The sequence below is a fragment of the Monopterus albus genome, unplaced genomic scaffold (assembly GCF_001952655.1).
Source record: "Monopterus albus unplaced genomic scaffold, M_albus_1.0 scaffold61.1, whole genome shotgun sequence".
Taxonomy (NCBI): domain Eukaryota; kingdom Metazoa; phylum Chordata; class Actinopteri; order Synbranchiformes; family Synbranchidae; genus Monopterus; species Monopterus albus.
This window is the reverse complement of record NW_018127941.1, coordinates 2,484,840-2,500,049: the sequence shown is the minus strand read 5'-3', so window position 1 is coordinate 2,500,049 and position 15,210 is coordinate 2,484,840. Positions and strand designations below refer to the sequence as shown.

The following is a 15,210-nucleotide window of genomic DNA, read 5'->3' as shown; positions in this document are numbered from 1 at the left end:
TCATGTTTACTTTGGCTGCATGGTTTGTGTGGACCAGGAGCTCCAAGACCTGGTGCGTCAGTACTCCCAGGCTGTCCCTGTGCAGAAGACCTGGCTGGAGTCCTGCTTCTCCAAACAACGAAAAGTCAACACTGCCCAATTCATACATCTGCTCACTTAACACCTTGATTCATTAGTTTTAATCTCTTTTTTAAAATTCTCCTTTTAACCAGAGCTTGAATGAGCTTTGGGTGGCTTGGTGAAACGTGTTCATTGTTAAAGCAGTTTGTAATGGTTGATTTAAAAATGGAATAAAGAGTAAATGGACGAACACGTGTCTCTTCTGCTGTGTTGACACTTGTGCCAGGATACAGTTTGCAGCACTAATCAACCAGCGGTTGTGTAATAAATCAACAGTAATAAACCCAGCGTGCACGTGTGGGTGGGAGGAAGTGCAGCGCGCGCGCACACACGGTGGTTGGGAGGTGCGGTTTGCCGGGGGGGCGGTGCTGCTCAGCGGCAAACTAAGAACAAACGTATCCGTTGCGTCAATATCTTTTCATCCTTCTTGGCGACGCGACAGAAAGCACCGCTGTCACTTTATATTTCACAAAAAGTAGTCAAGTGTGTTGTAGCCTTAATGTAAATGTTTGACGGTGGCCGTGTCGTCAGGAGGCCGACACCTGTGGGGGAACTGAGAAGTTGACGCAGCGACGGTGAGTTGACGTGGGGTAAATGTACACAGCAGGTTACCTGGTCATGTTCTCTAATAATTAGGCCTGTGTTGTTGAACCAGTATGTGTAGGCGGATTTTAAAGCCTTTAACAAAACAAGAAGCGTGAGTGAACAGTCATTTTTAAACCCTGGTTTTAATCTTTTTCTAATGATAAAGTTCAACTTCGGACTGAAGCAGGTGTGAAGGGATCTTAGCAACTTCTGGCTTGTAGGCTACACGGCTTATGAAATGTCTAATGTTTAATGTCCTGAGAGCTTAACACTTCGTCCAGGTAAAAGTGTGAGAAGTGAAGTCAGACGGAGGCCGTATCTGGATCAGCTCCAGTCACACGGTGGAAAGTGCAAACAACAAGCGTGCGACCACAAAGGCGCTATGATAGAGCGTGTATTTACATTTACATTTACAGGAACTATCGGGTATAAGGTTAGAGCCACCTAACCCGATGTTAACCAGACCTGAATTCATATTGGCTTTGCTAAATGTGTTAAAAGTATGAAAAATAACTTTTGTGTAAGTTGTTCACTTTTTTTATGTCATTACTTTTCTGAAAGCAGTTTACAGGCCTTTCAGTGCGTTTACTGTCTGTAGGAAATGTGGACGTTATAAGTAATGAAATAGTTTTGTGCCATTAATCAAGCGTATCGTTACTTATCTTTTGGAAGTTTTGTGGTTTGAGTTTCCATCAGTCTCCCTCCTGTCAGTGACAGTCATTGTTTTTTTTTTTATTCCCACATGTGCATTAATTTGTCACCTGTGTATTAGAGAAAAGTCCCCTGTGTGGGTGACATGCCGTCATATACTGAATGCGCTTTCATGCAGATCAGCAAGTGTGGGCTGTTATATGAAGTTTGCTTTATGAATCTCTTAATGTACTGTGGCCACTTTTGTTCATCCTTTTTTTAAAATGACACTTGTCCTTGACAGAATTTCAGGTGCAGCTTAAACCTGACACACATGGACTTCAGGAGGAGGAGGCCCAATGATGCTGCCTTCTTCAGTCTACTCGGCTTTAGCACCAAATAGGTGAGCAGGACAACAGACACTGTTGGTACAGAATGCTGCCTTTCTGACACTATGGTTATATCCAGACTTGTTCACACTGATGCAGTTTAATTGTGATAAGAAGTGATTAAAAACAGAGCCAACTGTTACACACGAGAAAATACAACTTGTGTGAAATAGCAGCTCCACTAGATCTTGGTGGTCCTGAACAACTTTCACTTACCTGTTGATGTGACTAAAGGTCTTGTGCTCACACTCACGTCAGCCAGCTGAGCAGATACCTGAGCAGCCACCACAACACACCTGAAGAGGATGATGAAACCATGAGCACGGAGCAAAGAGAAGCCATCGTTGTCCACAAGACAGACTCCGCCCCAAATCATGATGACCACCGCCCTCTTCCAGAGCACGATGATGATTCTCTGTTCAGCAGACAGATGATGCAGGAACATAACCACAACCCTGCTCTCTCCCAGTCTGGCCTGAGCTACTGCTCCTACCAGGTGCATAGCAGCTTCCTGCCAGGCTACAGCCAGCCCACTCCATTCCCCAGCCAGTGTGAAGGGCACTGGCTCCACCCGAGCACAGCCAGCAGCCAATCGGTGTATCCCAACAGCCTGCCATCCTCTTGGAGCCAAAACGATTACTCCATTTATTCTGGAGAGAGCTGCTATTCCGGCTACAAGTTCCTGTCCCTTCCTGGCAGACACAGCCCCAATGAAAGCAGTTTAGAGCAGCCGCTCTCTCTGCACTCCAACCCACCTTCAGTAGGTCACCATACCTTGCCTCCGTACTCATGCTCACCCCAGGGAGCAGTCTGCTGTGCTCAGTGCCCCGCAGACACCTTCAACAGGGGGCCTATGGCCCCCAAATACCCCTGGCCTCAGTACCACCCAGGGCACAGCCCACGTAAGTCTGACACAGTGCATCAGTCACAATAAATACCATGAGCACTACATTAGTGTTCTGTTCATCATGCTACAATATCATAAGCAGAAAGGCAATAAGAGATTTTTCTGACCTCTGTGTTTATTGCTTCAAATCCAGGTGAGTGCAGACTTCCTGGAGCTGGACACACACAGAGGTGAGTTGGTTTTTGTTTTGTAACTACACATTTGATTTCCACAGCATGTTGCATGTTTCTACCTGCAATTAAAAATAATCTTTAACTCCATGCAGTGGCTACAACAGTCCAGTTAAAGAGAGGCGCTCTCCTTATGGTACACCACTGTCTCTGGAACAGAGTAAGTGTTAACTACTACAGTAGATTTCCTAGAAAATCAAGGTACCGTCCGAGCTGCTGTCCACTCATTTCGTTATTTCTGTTTATTACTATTGAAAACAGGGAGGGTCTTTGTCACTTACGAAGCTGACAACGACAAGCACGTCAATGAGATCATCAACTTTGTTGCTCTGCTGCGACACAATGGCTTTGATACACACGTATGTACATTGGGTTTTTTAATGTTGTGCTAGCACAGTAACTGTTTAGTAACAAGCATACTGTCTTATGTAAGACTGGAAGAGCTGAAGGGGCTTTTTATTTTATGACACAAACATTTGTAAAAACATCAGGGATTATAATAATAATCATCATAATAATAATATAATGTTATAAAACTTGTTAACCACACCAAATTGTGATTTCAGTTTGAGTCAAAAGCATTTTCTGGTAGTTATGTACTGGCAGGACTAGTTTAGCTGTTCAGTATCTGCATTATTTATGTGGGATAACAAGCTCAGTGACCAAGATGTTGCCTTACTGAAGGTGACCTATTTATAATAGTTAAGGAGCTTTACGTGATGCTAGCCTTGGCTATCTGTCGCTTCTATGTCTATGCCATAAAGATATGTTGCATATTGTAAAAAGGATGTCAAGTGTTACTTTAACTACATTTTGACTGGTTGCTAAATATAGCTCTGCCTGTTGGGTGTCAACTTTCTGACTTGTCTGTTTCAGATCGACATTTTTGAGCAGCAGTTCAGGAGTATAAGCAAGATAGACTTCATGGAGCGGTACCTCAGTGAGGTAAAACTGGTTAATAACTTAAATAATGAACCCCTTAAAACACCTTTTAAGCTAATGTTGAGCTCTTTTCCTTTCCATAAGAGGGAATGTGTTTTGTCTAGCAGTTATTGTAGCACAAGAATGACAGCAGCTCATTCATAGTGACAGTAATCATCAGTCATGGTTATGTTGTCTGCTGACCCAGAAAGAGTACCTGATCATCATCATCATCAGTCCTAAGTACTACGAGACAGTGACAGCCTCCCCTGTTGGTCTGGAGAACGACGAGAGGACCTTCAACACAGTCTACATACACAAACAGGTCTGAGTCCACCTCTGCTCCAAAGTCAGCACTGAAATTGCCATTTTTGAGACTTTTATGATTCCTTGTCCTTTTTTTTTAATGTTATTCAGCTCCAAAATGAGTTCATCCAGAATGGAAGCAAGAATTTCAGGTTCATTCCCATCTTGTTCCCTGGTGCTAAAAAGGTTAGTTTTATACTCAACAACAGCAGAGAGAGTGCAGATTACTTTGTGTCACAACAGCATTAGGATTTGTCCTTAACAAACCTTAAGTCTCACCATCTGCTCGTTCTGTTGTCTGTGTGTGCGTTTCTTTTAATATGTGATCCCAGTGTCATGTCCCTAACTGGCTTCAAAACACACATGTGTATGGCTGGCCGCGTGATCGGGATGACATTCTGCGGCGGCTGATGAGGGTTGAGAAATATAAACCACCTCCGATTGGGGAGCTACCAACCATTGTGTCCATCCCCATATAGAAACATCAGAGCTAGACTGGAATCCAGACGCATCTCTCTGGAAAGCTCCTGGTCCTTGCCGAGCTGAACGGGGAAGTGTGGACAGGATTTAAAAAAAATTTTTTGTTGTTGTTGTTGTGCGACTGGGTAGAGGTTGTAAATTGCTGTGACGTTAAGGATGCTGTGTGACCCATCCTCCTGTGATGTTGCGCAAGTGTAATGAGTAGTTTTAAATTCCACGTAACTCAGTGAGGTGCCAACATTGCTTTGGAGACATAGAGACTTTCTGCTCTCTGTACTTTACCTGTGTGCGTCACTCTGCATGTTTTAACATCAACCCCTCAGCGTTTCACCTGCTACGACATCATGAGAAATGTTAATTTCACAACCTGACAGGTACAATCTTTTTCTTTAAATCCATATATCATAGAATTTGAACACGTATTCTTGTAAATGAAAGATTTTTCACATTTTATTTGGACTCGTTATTATATAGAGTCTATATGATGAATAGTCTGACTGTATATTTACCCAGTAGACCAGCAGGGGTTTCATTTACCAGATGTAAACATTGACAGATATGGTCCCTGGTACGTGCTGCCTTATTACAGTCTATCTAATGCAAACAGCTGTCAAACTGATAGTTAGTGTTGTGTTTTGAAGAGTGACAATAATACAATGCATAATTTATTAAATTTTTATGACACTTGATGCATGGTAGACGTTTAGACATTTAGATCTTAGTTTGTATTAAATGATGTATTTGGTCTTTTTTCTGTCACATCACAATTATGCTTTTTTTCTGGTCCACATCTAGTATTAAATTATGGTAAATTGATATTTTTCAGTATGTTTTGTAACTTAGTAGTTTTTACTGGTAAACAAGGTGCTGACTTAGCTTAGCTCAACTTAAAGGACCACATAGGTTTTGCCTGTTTTAGGCCATTAATTACAAAACTACAGGTCACTGATTAAGTGTAGTCTGAATGTTGATTTTCCACAGTGTACTGAAACTAACAAGCTCAACAATGTGTTGGCCTGCATCACAAACTCATCCTCTGGGAAATGCATTCACTGCCTATGAAGCTGGCCCTTATCCTGACAGTTACCCACAGACAAGCACAGACCTGGGACTGGTTTGCCTCGAGGGCTGCGTGGGCACTTTTGTTTGGGAATAAGAATGTGCACGTTTCACTGTTCTTTACTAGTAACACATGTACCGGCACTGTAATGTTATAGAACCACATTCTGCTTCTCCCTGGCTTCTGGCAGCTTGTGTGGAAAAGCTCAAACAGGATGTTGTATCAAGATAAGTAGCTGACACAGCTGCCTGTGTGTGGTGAGCCTTCTCAAGAATCGCAAGTGTAGACTTCAAATGGGTCATCACCACCCCTTTGTGGTTACATAAAATCACGTGTAACATTGTGACACACTTGAAGAAAATGTGTGCAGAATATACAGAGGCTAATCACGAGTTAAATCCCTAAGCATTGCCTGCATCTGGAACGTATGCAGCTGATAAAATCAAAGCGTTGAGATGCGGTTTAATAGTTTTATCTTCACAAGAGGTAACACTGCAGATGTTCATACATCATAAAAAAAAATCTGAATACAGTGTTTCATATGTTCATCCATATATTGAAAAGTACATGAAGTAATTTTAACATAAAAAGACAACATCCGTAATAAAAGCAGATTACAAACATTCTATGTAAATAATTGTTTGAGGCAAGGCCAAAAAATCTATTCCATTTACTGTATGTAAAAACACTGAAGTGCTATTTGTTCAAAGCTACACAATACACTGAAAGAGCAGGAAGCGTTTATTTTTTAAATTTCCTTCAAGGAAAAGTACTATAAAATAAGTTACAGTACAGTGAATTTGTCCAAACAGACCTTTGTTCCCGTCTTCCAGCCTTTTTGTACAAACAGAAGTAAACCAGGAGTGAAGAGATACCGTCTCCTTATGAAAGGTGTCGTCCCCAAAAAGGAAATGAACAGTCATGCTATTGTCGGTAACCATGTGTCTGCTGTGTTCATGTCATGAATAGCCACACAAACATTTCTGAAAAAGCGAAACGTTCTAATCTTCAACATCATCTGTGTGTCACCCCGCCTGTGTCCTCGGTAGAGAGAAGCTTGTACTTCATGAGCTGGGAAAATATTTGACAAATACTTCATGTCGAGTCACGTAATACAGAGGTAAGGTCTCATACATCGTCAGCTGGCAAAGGAGGTATGTTGAACCTTGGTCTTGTGAAAAAAGCCATCTTCTCTCTGCAGACAAAGGAAACGGGTTTCATTTTGAATGGAGAGAACATAACACCATTTCTTACAGAGTGGTAAATTTAAGGGAGATTTCTGACCTGCAGTAGTGCAATGGGGCAGTGTTTTATGAGTAGGCTGTTCTCAAACATGCACACAAGTGGTGAAAAATGCACTGCTGAAAATAGTTTTACACTATTTCTCTGATCAACAAATGCACCAGCAAAGGCTTCAGTGTTTTATGCACTTAACATGGTTGTAAGACCACAAACTTGTGTGTGTGTGTGTGTGTGTGTGTGGCGTCTAATACTGAACACAGAGCACAGACCTTTAATTTGGCTCGACTAATCAGATGCATCACATCTGCATCCCTGTTTCAACTACTGGAGTTTCTCTTAACGTGTTTTAGTGCCATGGAGGAAACGGGTTCCTGAGGTGTGATGGCAGAATGGGAGCCTCAAAACCGGTCCACAAAAATGTTATAATCAGGCCGACACTTCATTCACCAACATTAATTCACAGTAACTTTGTTTACATTTCTAAAAATGTGGCTGAGATCAGATTTATTCATTCTCATCTTATAATTATATCACACCTGTACATTCTGGTTTAATTGGTAATAAGTGAAGCTGAGGACACCAACTTCACCTCCACTGTGACCTTCAGTGTGAATTTAACAGTTCCCCAGAGTAGAGTACGAAAACTGACCAGGAGTCAGCCCAGTGCCAACCTGAATGTCTGCACAGGCAGGGGTTCCTTTTGGCTCTGCCCCCTCATCTGCAGAACCTCTTTGGAAGCCTTCCTCAGCCTCCTCTCCACCGCCTCCTCCTGACGCTGCTCCTGCTTGCTTTGGCTCGCCTGTAGAACAAATAATGGCAAGTCTGACTCTCACACGGCTTGTAAAGTAACTACAGCACCCTGCTTCCAGTCTCACCTGTCTCTGGGCCTCTCTGAGCAGGCAGCGGAAGCGCTCGTCCCTCAGGGCCCAGTGGGGGATATCGGTGGCCTCCCTGGTTTGTGGCTCCTCCAGTCGCAGCTTCAGCTCCCTCAGGGCGTTCAGCTCCTCCTCCAGCTGCCTCTGACGCGTCCTGCAGGCCTGGAGATCCAGCTCCAGGTCCAGGGAGGTACGGGTCGGCTGCTCGGCCAGGGAGGAGCGGTATGACTGTTGCTCGCACACACAAATACAACTAAGAAACTAGATGCTAATCACACTCTTCTATGTATTTCTGATCATTAAGAGTCAGACCGCACCGGTTTATATCGCAGTGTTCTTCTTTCCAAAGTGTTCCTGACGAAAGGGGACTTCTTTGGTAGGGTTGAGCTGTCACTGTCGCTTCGATATAACTGAAAGGCAAAAATCAGCCATTTTATGTAGAGCAAGCATTCAGAAATATTAACAGTCTGTTAAAATGCTCCTTGTTTGCAAACACTCACCCTGCAGACATACTGACTACGAGCCCCAGGAGAGAAAGTCTGAGAGCGAACAATGGTGCTGCCACGCATAAAGGAGGAGGTGTGACCCCATCGTCCTCCCCGCTCCTTGGGCCGGACTCGCACCAGTTCTGGGAACAGGCCTTCTGTCATGGTGGCCTTCTCCACCTGCAACAATGTGTTAATGGCACTTTAATGCCAGAGTCCTGCGCTATCTGTGGACAGAAATGAGCAGTGACCCGCTACTGCTGCTGTAGACTTTACCTTTACTGTGCAGACTTTGCTGATTGTCTGATTGCAGTGCCCCCCGGTGATGATGCAGATGCCCTCCGCACACAGGCCCTCTGAGCAGGGAGCTGTGAAGGCAGTGCTGTTGCTGCAGCCGCTGTCCACCGACTCCGCCTGCCAACTCCTGCAAAACACACACTTGTCACCAAAGCACATATATACTGGAAGCAAAAAGAAGTGAATTCTGTGAGTGGCTTGAGGAGGATCTAGCTCAAGCAGAAAATGCCATCACCTCTCAGATGCTGCCTCCCCTGGCTCATCCTTCTTCTCCAGCCTCTGCAGCTCCAGCTCTGCATCCTGCTCCTCCCGATGGGTGGTGGTGGTGCGTGACAGCAGAGTGCATACAGTGTCCTGTAATGTCACAGAACAAACTATCAAACACCAGCTTCACACTGTCAACATTCATCCTCCCTCCTCTAACAGTGTGAGTTCACACGAGGTGACGCCTCAGTGTGGTCACAGGCTGGTTTGGCTTGTGAGGCACATTCTTGTCAACTACTTGCTTTAACAGGCTGCACACACCTGTAGGCTCTAGGCTATAAGCTGCTTAGCAACAATGCAAGGAGGAATTTCTCCCAAAGCCACGGAAGGTTGTACAGTTTAATGTTGGCATCTAACACAACAAATTAGCCAGCTTTTTCTGTTAACACCTCAGGAGCGCTGAGTTTGTTGGTGCTATGCCAGCAGGTGGCTGATCAGATCCTCCATAAGCAGGCACAGAGCCGAGACCTGCATTTTTTTCCAGTCTTATCTGAGCAAGATGATGACACAGATAAGAAAAATTAACTTTTAATCTAAAGTATGTTTTGTTTTTCTGATCATCTGTTTTAGCATTTTGTAAACCACTGGAAAGTTTCACCTTAAACTGAGACCATAACCTGTGATATGGGGGCACAAGATGACATCTTCATTTATAGGGATCATGAGCATCTAGAATTACCAGCTTGTGGTTGTATACTTCCGCCAACCAAGTTGCCTGCATGTCTGTCCAGACTCGTAATATATGTACTGAACACTTTGAAGGAATTTATTGAAAGATATTAATTCTATTTCTTGGCAAATGGAAGTTTTCACTATACTGATGTGTACGATCCTAGTGAATAACTTGCATTGTGAAACATATCGTCTTCACTTTGAGACTATTTGTACAGACAAGTACAGATGACTGACAGAAAGCTTTGACACATTGTGCAGTGACAATAACCTGGAGCTTAGTCTCAGTGAAACCAACAAGCTTGGACTATGCAAGGAACAGGAGGTTCCCTGTGCTGGTTGTCATCCAGTGAGAGGAAGTGAGGAGGCTAGACTGATCTCACAACAGGAAGAGAAAGAGCAGCAACAAGCTGCTAATGAAAGCTAGCTAGGTGGTCAGTTTGGAACTGGACAGTGTGGCGGCCAAGAGCAGGAGGATGAGGGACAAAAGCAAGCCTTCTCATCCTTGCTCTAATGAGCTGTGGTAGAATCCCCAAGGTGTTACTGAGATATTGTGTTCACAAGAATGGGACAAACAGATGGACGACCCAAGAACATAATGCCTTGACCATGATTGTCATTGGCGAAGAGGCATAAAAATAGCTGGGAACCACTGTCTTATCATCAAATGTTATACTATATGTACAGTGCCTTGCGAAAGTATTCGGCCCCCTTGAACTTTGCGACCTTTTGCCACATTTCAGGCTTCAAACATAAAGATATAAAACTGTAATTTTTTGTGAAGAATCAACAACAAGTGGGACACAATCATGAAGTGGAACGAAATTTATTGGATATGTCAAACTTTTTTAACAAATAAAAAACTGAAAAATTGGCCGTGCAAAATTATTCAGCCCCCTTAAGTTAATACTTTGTAGCGCCACCTTTTGCTCCGATTACAGCTGTAAGTCGCTTGGGGTATGTCTCTATCAGTTTTGCACATCGAGAGACGGAAATTTTTGCCCATTCCTCCTTGCAAAACAGCTCAAGCTCAGTGAGGTTGGATGGAGAGCATTTGTGAACAGCAGTTTTCAGTTCTTTCCACAGATTCTCGATTGGATTCAGGTCTGGACTTTGACTTGGCCATTCTAACACCTGGATATGTTTATTTGTGAACCATTCCATTGTAGATTTTGCTTTATGTTTTGGATCATTGTCTTGTTGGAAGACAAATCTCCGTCCCAGTCTCAGGTCTTTTGCAGACTCCATCAGGTTTCCTTCCAGAATGGTCCTGTATTTGGCTCCATCCATCTTCCCATCAATTTTAACCATCTTCCCTGCCCCTGCTGAAGAAAAGCAGGCCCAAACCACGATGCTGCCACCACCATGTTTGACAGTGGGGATGGTGTGTTCAAGGTGATGAGCTGTGTTGCTTTTACGCCAAACATAACGTTTTGCATTGTTGCCAAAAAGTTCGATTTTGGTTTCATCTGACCAGAGCACCTTCTTCCACATGTTTGGTGCGTCTCCCAGGTGGCTTGTGGCAAACTTTAAACACACTCTTGTGTGTTACAGCCTGCTCAGTGTTTTATAACTAAGGTGTCACTTTATTTTTAAGCTCATTTAATAAGACAAGTTGAACCAGAACAGACTCATTTGGAGCAGCATAGAAACACATACAGTACACACATGGATCACTGTGTAGAGCTATGGGCAGCTTCTGCACAACTTCTATAATTAATTAAAGTCCCACTCCAGAAACATTTTCATTTTTATATTTGTATATAAAAATACTTTACTATAAACAATATGCAGTCTAACACAGCTTTTCCTCAAAAAAATTTCAGTGGGCCTCTGTAATAGGAATGAACATTGCCCCTCATTGTGCATTCCAGGATCTATGAATGTTGCCGTCATCCCTTATGTGGATTTGAATAATTTTGCACGCCCAATTTTTCAGTTTTTTTATTTGTTAAAAACGTTTGAAATATCCAATAAATTTCGTTCCACTTCATGATTGTGTCCCACTTGTTGTTGATTCTTCACAAAAAATTACAGTTTTATATCTTTATGTTTGAAGCCTGAAATGTGGCAAAAGGTCGCAAAGTTCAAGGGGGCCGAAGACTTTCGCAAGGCACTGTAAGTCTGTAGTTTTGGCCTCCAGTGTCTGCTGGTGGTTGGGTGTTTGTCACCTCTATTTTTTTTTTTAATCTGCAACACTGATCAGTTGTAGTTAAAACTTGAACATTTTTTATTTCCTTTTGCAACAGTTTCCTATGGTGGACCCCAAGGATCCATGTTAGGTTCCATTTTATTTGCATTATATATGCTCCCACATCATTTGCCACTGCTACACTGATGTCAGAGCTTTACTTTTTTCTTGAAAACCAGTGAGACACATGAATTTTAGTCTTCACTTAAGTTACCATGAGTATGTGGAATACTGGATGGCCACACCCAGCTCCAGCTAAATAAAAGGACTGTAAGACAAAGGTGCTCCTCATCAACTGTTTCCCAAATTTCAGTAGGGCTCTGACAAATTTGGGACCTCTGTCTTAAAATGTCCATATAAATGTGCAAGAAAACCTAGTGTCATTTTTTAAATTTTTTTTTACATCTTCCACCTGATATCACTGTCATACTGTGATTTACTGAACACATCCTTTGTATGAATGCTTACCCTGGGTCTTTGCTCATCATCATGGCTGTCATGGTGTCTGCGGTGGCTCAGGCTTTTCTGGTCAGGCCTCAATGATTCCGTCCTGCTCAACATCTGGACTCGTAGCAAATGGTAAACCATGTCCGCGCTTCCCTCACAATCTGCCAGGCTCACCTGGGTTGTGCCCTGTAGTAACACAAACAGACAATTTCATTACCTAACTTTAGAATTAAGTAATAAACGTGAGATGCTGTAGCTTCAGTGCCCATCATCAGGGCCAGCATGAGTATCTTGCTCAGCCAGACCCACCAGTATTTCCTCTTGAGCCTGAGGTCCCAGTGAGCAGACGGAAAGCTGCAGAGTGCACACCACCAGGGAGTTTGCAGGGACGGGAATGCGGAAGCCTTCGTTGAAACTCATCAGGGACTGTGGCTCCAATGCTGTACAACAGTAAAATGCACATGCCCTGCTGGCGTCCAGTGGAATCAATTGCACCTTCACATACCTGAACACAAATAGATAAATATCAACATGTGATTTCTAATGACTGATAACAGCAATAATGTAAAAATGATCATGTTGAAAGCCCCCTTTAGCTGTGCATGTCCATGTCAGTCAGATGAGAAGTCTGGTACCACACTCATGTCTGTACACTAAATATGAATCTACAGGTGACTAAATCTGCCTACCAGTACCTCTGAAGACATGTTGCTTCCCTAGATGAGATGCCAACTGTGTGGTTCATTTTAATGACAATTCAATAATTTTACAATTCTAAAATAATATAATAGAGGCTAAATGTAAATGTGCTAATTATTACGCTTTTGAGGCAGTGTTGCCAAATGTGACTAACACCAAATAGTCCAATCAGAACCTCAGGCCCACCCAGTTGTCAGAGAAGATGCCCAATTTATTTATGCAAACATGGAATGAAAAAACCATCTCTACTGAGGTCTTGATGACAATTATATGCAACAATTGTTACTAAAAATTATCTAATGTTATTTTTTACAGGGGTTATGTAATTTTGAACTACACAAATATTAGAATCTAACACAGCTAAAATGTCATTTGGTTTTTGAGCATACAAAACTCAGTGCCCTGTCAGTCTCCACCACAGTAAATGCAGGAGAGGAGGCGCTGACTGATTGAAATAAGGCCTCACTCCTTAAGAGCAACAGCCACCCAAAGCAACAGTATTTAGAAATACTGGCAGGGAGATTTTCATTTGCCTTTGGGCAGAGCCAAGCCAGACATTTGCCCTGCTTCCAATGCTAGGCTAAGCTAACTGGCTGTATCTTTATGTTTAAAGTACAGACACAAAAGTGGTATAGATCTTCTCATCTATCTTTCACAAGAAAGCAATTAAGCATATTTCCTAAAATGTCAAACTATTCCTTTAATCATCATAGTTAAAGATACTCACACTTTATAGCCATCTCTCACAAGGGACCTGTTCAAATTCTTGAGCTGTAGCAAATGCAGACGGAGAGACTGAGAACTGCACTCCCACCTGTACAGAGAAAAGTACAACAGAGAGACGGTGGGGTTATACGCAGACAGCGAATAAGCATGTCGTCCACATTAAGCATCCACCAACAGTTTACTCACAGCAGTCCCAGTTGGATCTGGGTGGGCTCACTCACAGATGTTAGCTCTTTCATGTATGACATCTCCTCAGACTCTTCTGCCCTGTTGAAGGAGCAACGAATAAGCAATAAAACTGTTTTCCTCTCATACTGAAAACATATGTACACTCATGGGCAGAAATATTGACACCCCTGGATTTCTCTGAGAAAATGGTTGCATCACAGATTCTTTGGTTTTCTCATGTTTATTTCTTTTGTTTGCACTGGAACAACAAAAAAAGAGGAAAAAAGCCAAATCTGATCCACTCCACACAGAACGCAAAAAATGGACTGGAAAGAATTACTGACACCTTTTCAAAACCATCAGGAATAGTTGTATTTCAAGCATGTGATGCTCCTTTGATTTGTAATGACACTCACCTGTAGCAGCCAACAGGTTCTGGCAACATAGAAATCAAACTTGCAGCCAGTTAAAATGGAGAAAAGTTGACTCAACCTTTCTGTAGTGTGAACTACACTCGGCTTGGAGAAGAGAGAGAAGAGCAAAGAATTGTCTGAGGATTTGAGAACCACAACAGTGGAAACGCAGGGACGGTCTCAAGGCTCCAAGTCCATCTCCAGAGATCTGGCTGTTCCTGTGTCCACTGTGATCAACATTGTCAAGAGGTTTACAGCCCATGGTGCTGTAGCTAATCTCTCTGGACGTGGACGAAAGAGACAGATGACAGATTGCAATGAAGGATTGTTTGAATGGTGGATAAAGAACCTCGATCAACTTCCAAACAAATTCAAGCCAACCTGCAGCCACAGGGTGCAACACTGTCAGCTCACACTATCTGTCACCATCTGAATGACAAGGAACGCTACGGTAGGAGACCCAGAGTGACCCACTGCTGACACAGAGACATAAAAACCCAGACTGGAGTTTGCCAAAACCTACCTGGGGAAGCCACAAACCTTCTGGGAGAATGTCCTGTGGACACATGAGACTAAAATAGAGCTTTTTGGTCGAGCACATCATTGTACTGTTTTCAGAAAATGAAATGAGGCCTTCAAAGAAAAGAACACGGTCCCTACCGTCAAACATGGTGGAGGTTCACTGGTGTTTTGGGGTTTGACTGTGTGTATGGCATTATGAAATCTGAAGACTACCACTGAATTCTGGGGCATAATGTAGGGCCCAGTGTCAGAAAGTTGGGTCTCCTTCAGAGGTCATGATTCTTATAGCAGGACAATGACCCAAATCAGACTTCAAAATTCACCAGAAATGGATTCAGACAATGTGCTGGAGAGTTCTGAAGTGGGCAGCAATGAGTCCAGATCTAAATCCAATAGACCACCTGAGAAGAGATCAGCAGCTGGGAGAAGGAACCCTTCAAATCTGAGAGACCTGGAGCAGTTGGCAACAGAAGAGTGGTCCAACATTCCAGTAGAGAGGTGGAAGAAACTCACTGATGGTTACAGGAAGTGAGTGGTTTCAGTTATTTTGTCCAAAGGGTGTGCTACCAAATATTAAGTTGAGGGTGTCAGTAATTCTGTCCAGTTCATTTCTGGAGTTCTATCTGGAATGGATCAGATTT

The 15,210-nt window shown here is 42.9% G+C and overlaps 3 protein-coding genes across 5 annotated transcripts in view; 2 read left to right on the top strand and 1 right to left on the bottom strand.

The window, feature by feature from the left end:
* The window catches only part of chd1l (chromodomain helicase DNA binding protein 1-like), an 11,658-nt gene extending 11,354 nt beyond the window's left edge, over positions 1-304 (top strand). The window contains exon 25 of the mRNA XM_020603567.1: positions 38-304. Within this exon, the coding sequence (XP_020459223.1) occupies positions 38-160 (123 nt within the window). The 3' untranslated portion in view covers positions 161-304. The remainder of the gene's footprint in view (positions 1-37) is intronic.
* A 153-nt stretch (positions 305-457) lies between these two features.
* traf3ip2l (TRAF3 interacting protein 2-like) lies at positions 458-5,957 on the top strand. 3 transcript variants are annotated; one of them, XM_020603419.1, is made up of 10 exons: positions 458-695; positions 1,640-1,738; positions 1,983-2,626; positions 2,765-2,801; positions 2,897-2,961; positions 3,063-3,160; positions 3,678-3,746; positions 3,931-4,047; positions 4,140-4,214; positions 4,361-5,957. In XM_020603419.1, exons 2-10 carry the CDS (start codon positions 1,695-1,697, stop codon positions 4,505-4,507), a joined length of 1,296 nt encoding a protein of 431 aa, XP_020459075.1. In that variant the 5' UTR covers positions 458-695; positions 1,640-1,694; the 3' UTR covers positions 4,508-5,957. The 3 variants fall into 3 exon arrangements, with proteins under 3 accessions (XP_020459075.1, XP_020459073.1, XP_020459074.1); XM_020603417.1 differs by having other exon boundaries at positions 1,959-2,626; XM_020603418.1 differs by lacking the exon at positions 458-695 and adding an exon at positions 733-817 and having other exon boundaries at positions 1,959-2,626.
* wwc3 (WWC family member 3) overlaps positions 4,610-15,210 on the bottom strand; it is a 41,436-nt gene continuing 30,835 nt past the window's right edge. Inside the window, exons 13-23 of the mRNA XM_020603415.1 lie at positions 13,653-13,733; positions 13,468-13,554; positions 12,351-12,546; positions 12,063-12,227; positions 8,703-8,821; positions 8,447-8,594; positions 8,186-8,350; positions 8,003-8,095; positions 7,686-7,913; positions 7,482-7,609; positions 4,610-6,763 (exon numbers count right to left, since the gene is read on the bottom strand). Coding sequence (XP_020459071.1) covers positions 6,697-6,763; positions 7,482-7,609; positions 7,686-7,913; positions 8,003-8,095; positions 8,186-8,350; positions 8,447-8,594; positions 8,703-8,821; positions 12,063-12,227; positions 12,351-12,546; positions 13,468-13,554; positions 13,653-13,733 — 1,477 coding nt within the window. The 3' untranslated portion in view covers positions 4,610-6,696. The remainder of the gene's footprint in view (positions 6,764-7,481; positions 7,610-7,685; positions 7,914-8,002; positions 8,096-8,185; positions 8,351-8,446; positions 8,595-8,702; positions 8,822-12,062; positions 12,228-12,350; positions 12,547-13,467; positions 13,555-13,652; positions 13,734-15,210) is intronic.

Bases quoted from the DNA above. Each gene is read 5' to 3' on its own strand.
- traf3ip2l (XM_020603417.1), top strand. From the start codon at position 1,695: ATGATGCTGCCTTCTTCAGTCTACTCGGCTTTAGCACCAAATAG. The intron at 2,802-2,896 runs GTGAGTTGGTTT...AACTCCATGCAG, and splicing joins GGAGCTGGACACACACAGAG to TGGCTACAACAGTCCAGTTA. The intron at 4,215-4,360 runs GTTAGTTTTATA...ATGTGATCCCAG, and splicing joins TGTTCCCTGGTGCTAAAAAG to TGTCATGTCCCTAACTGGCT.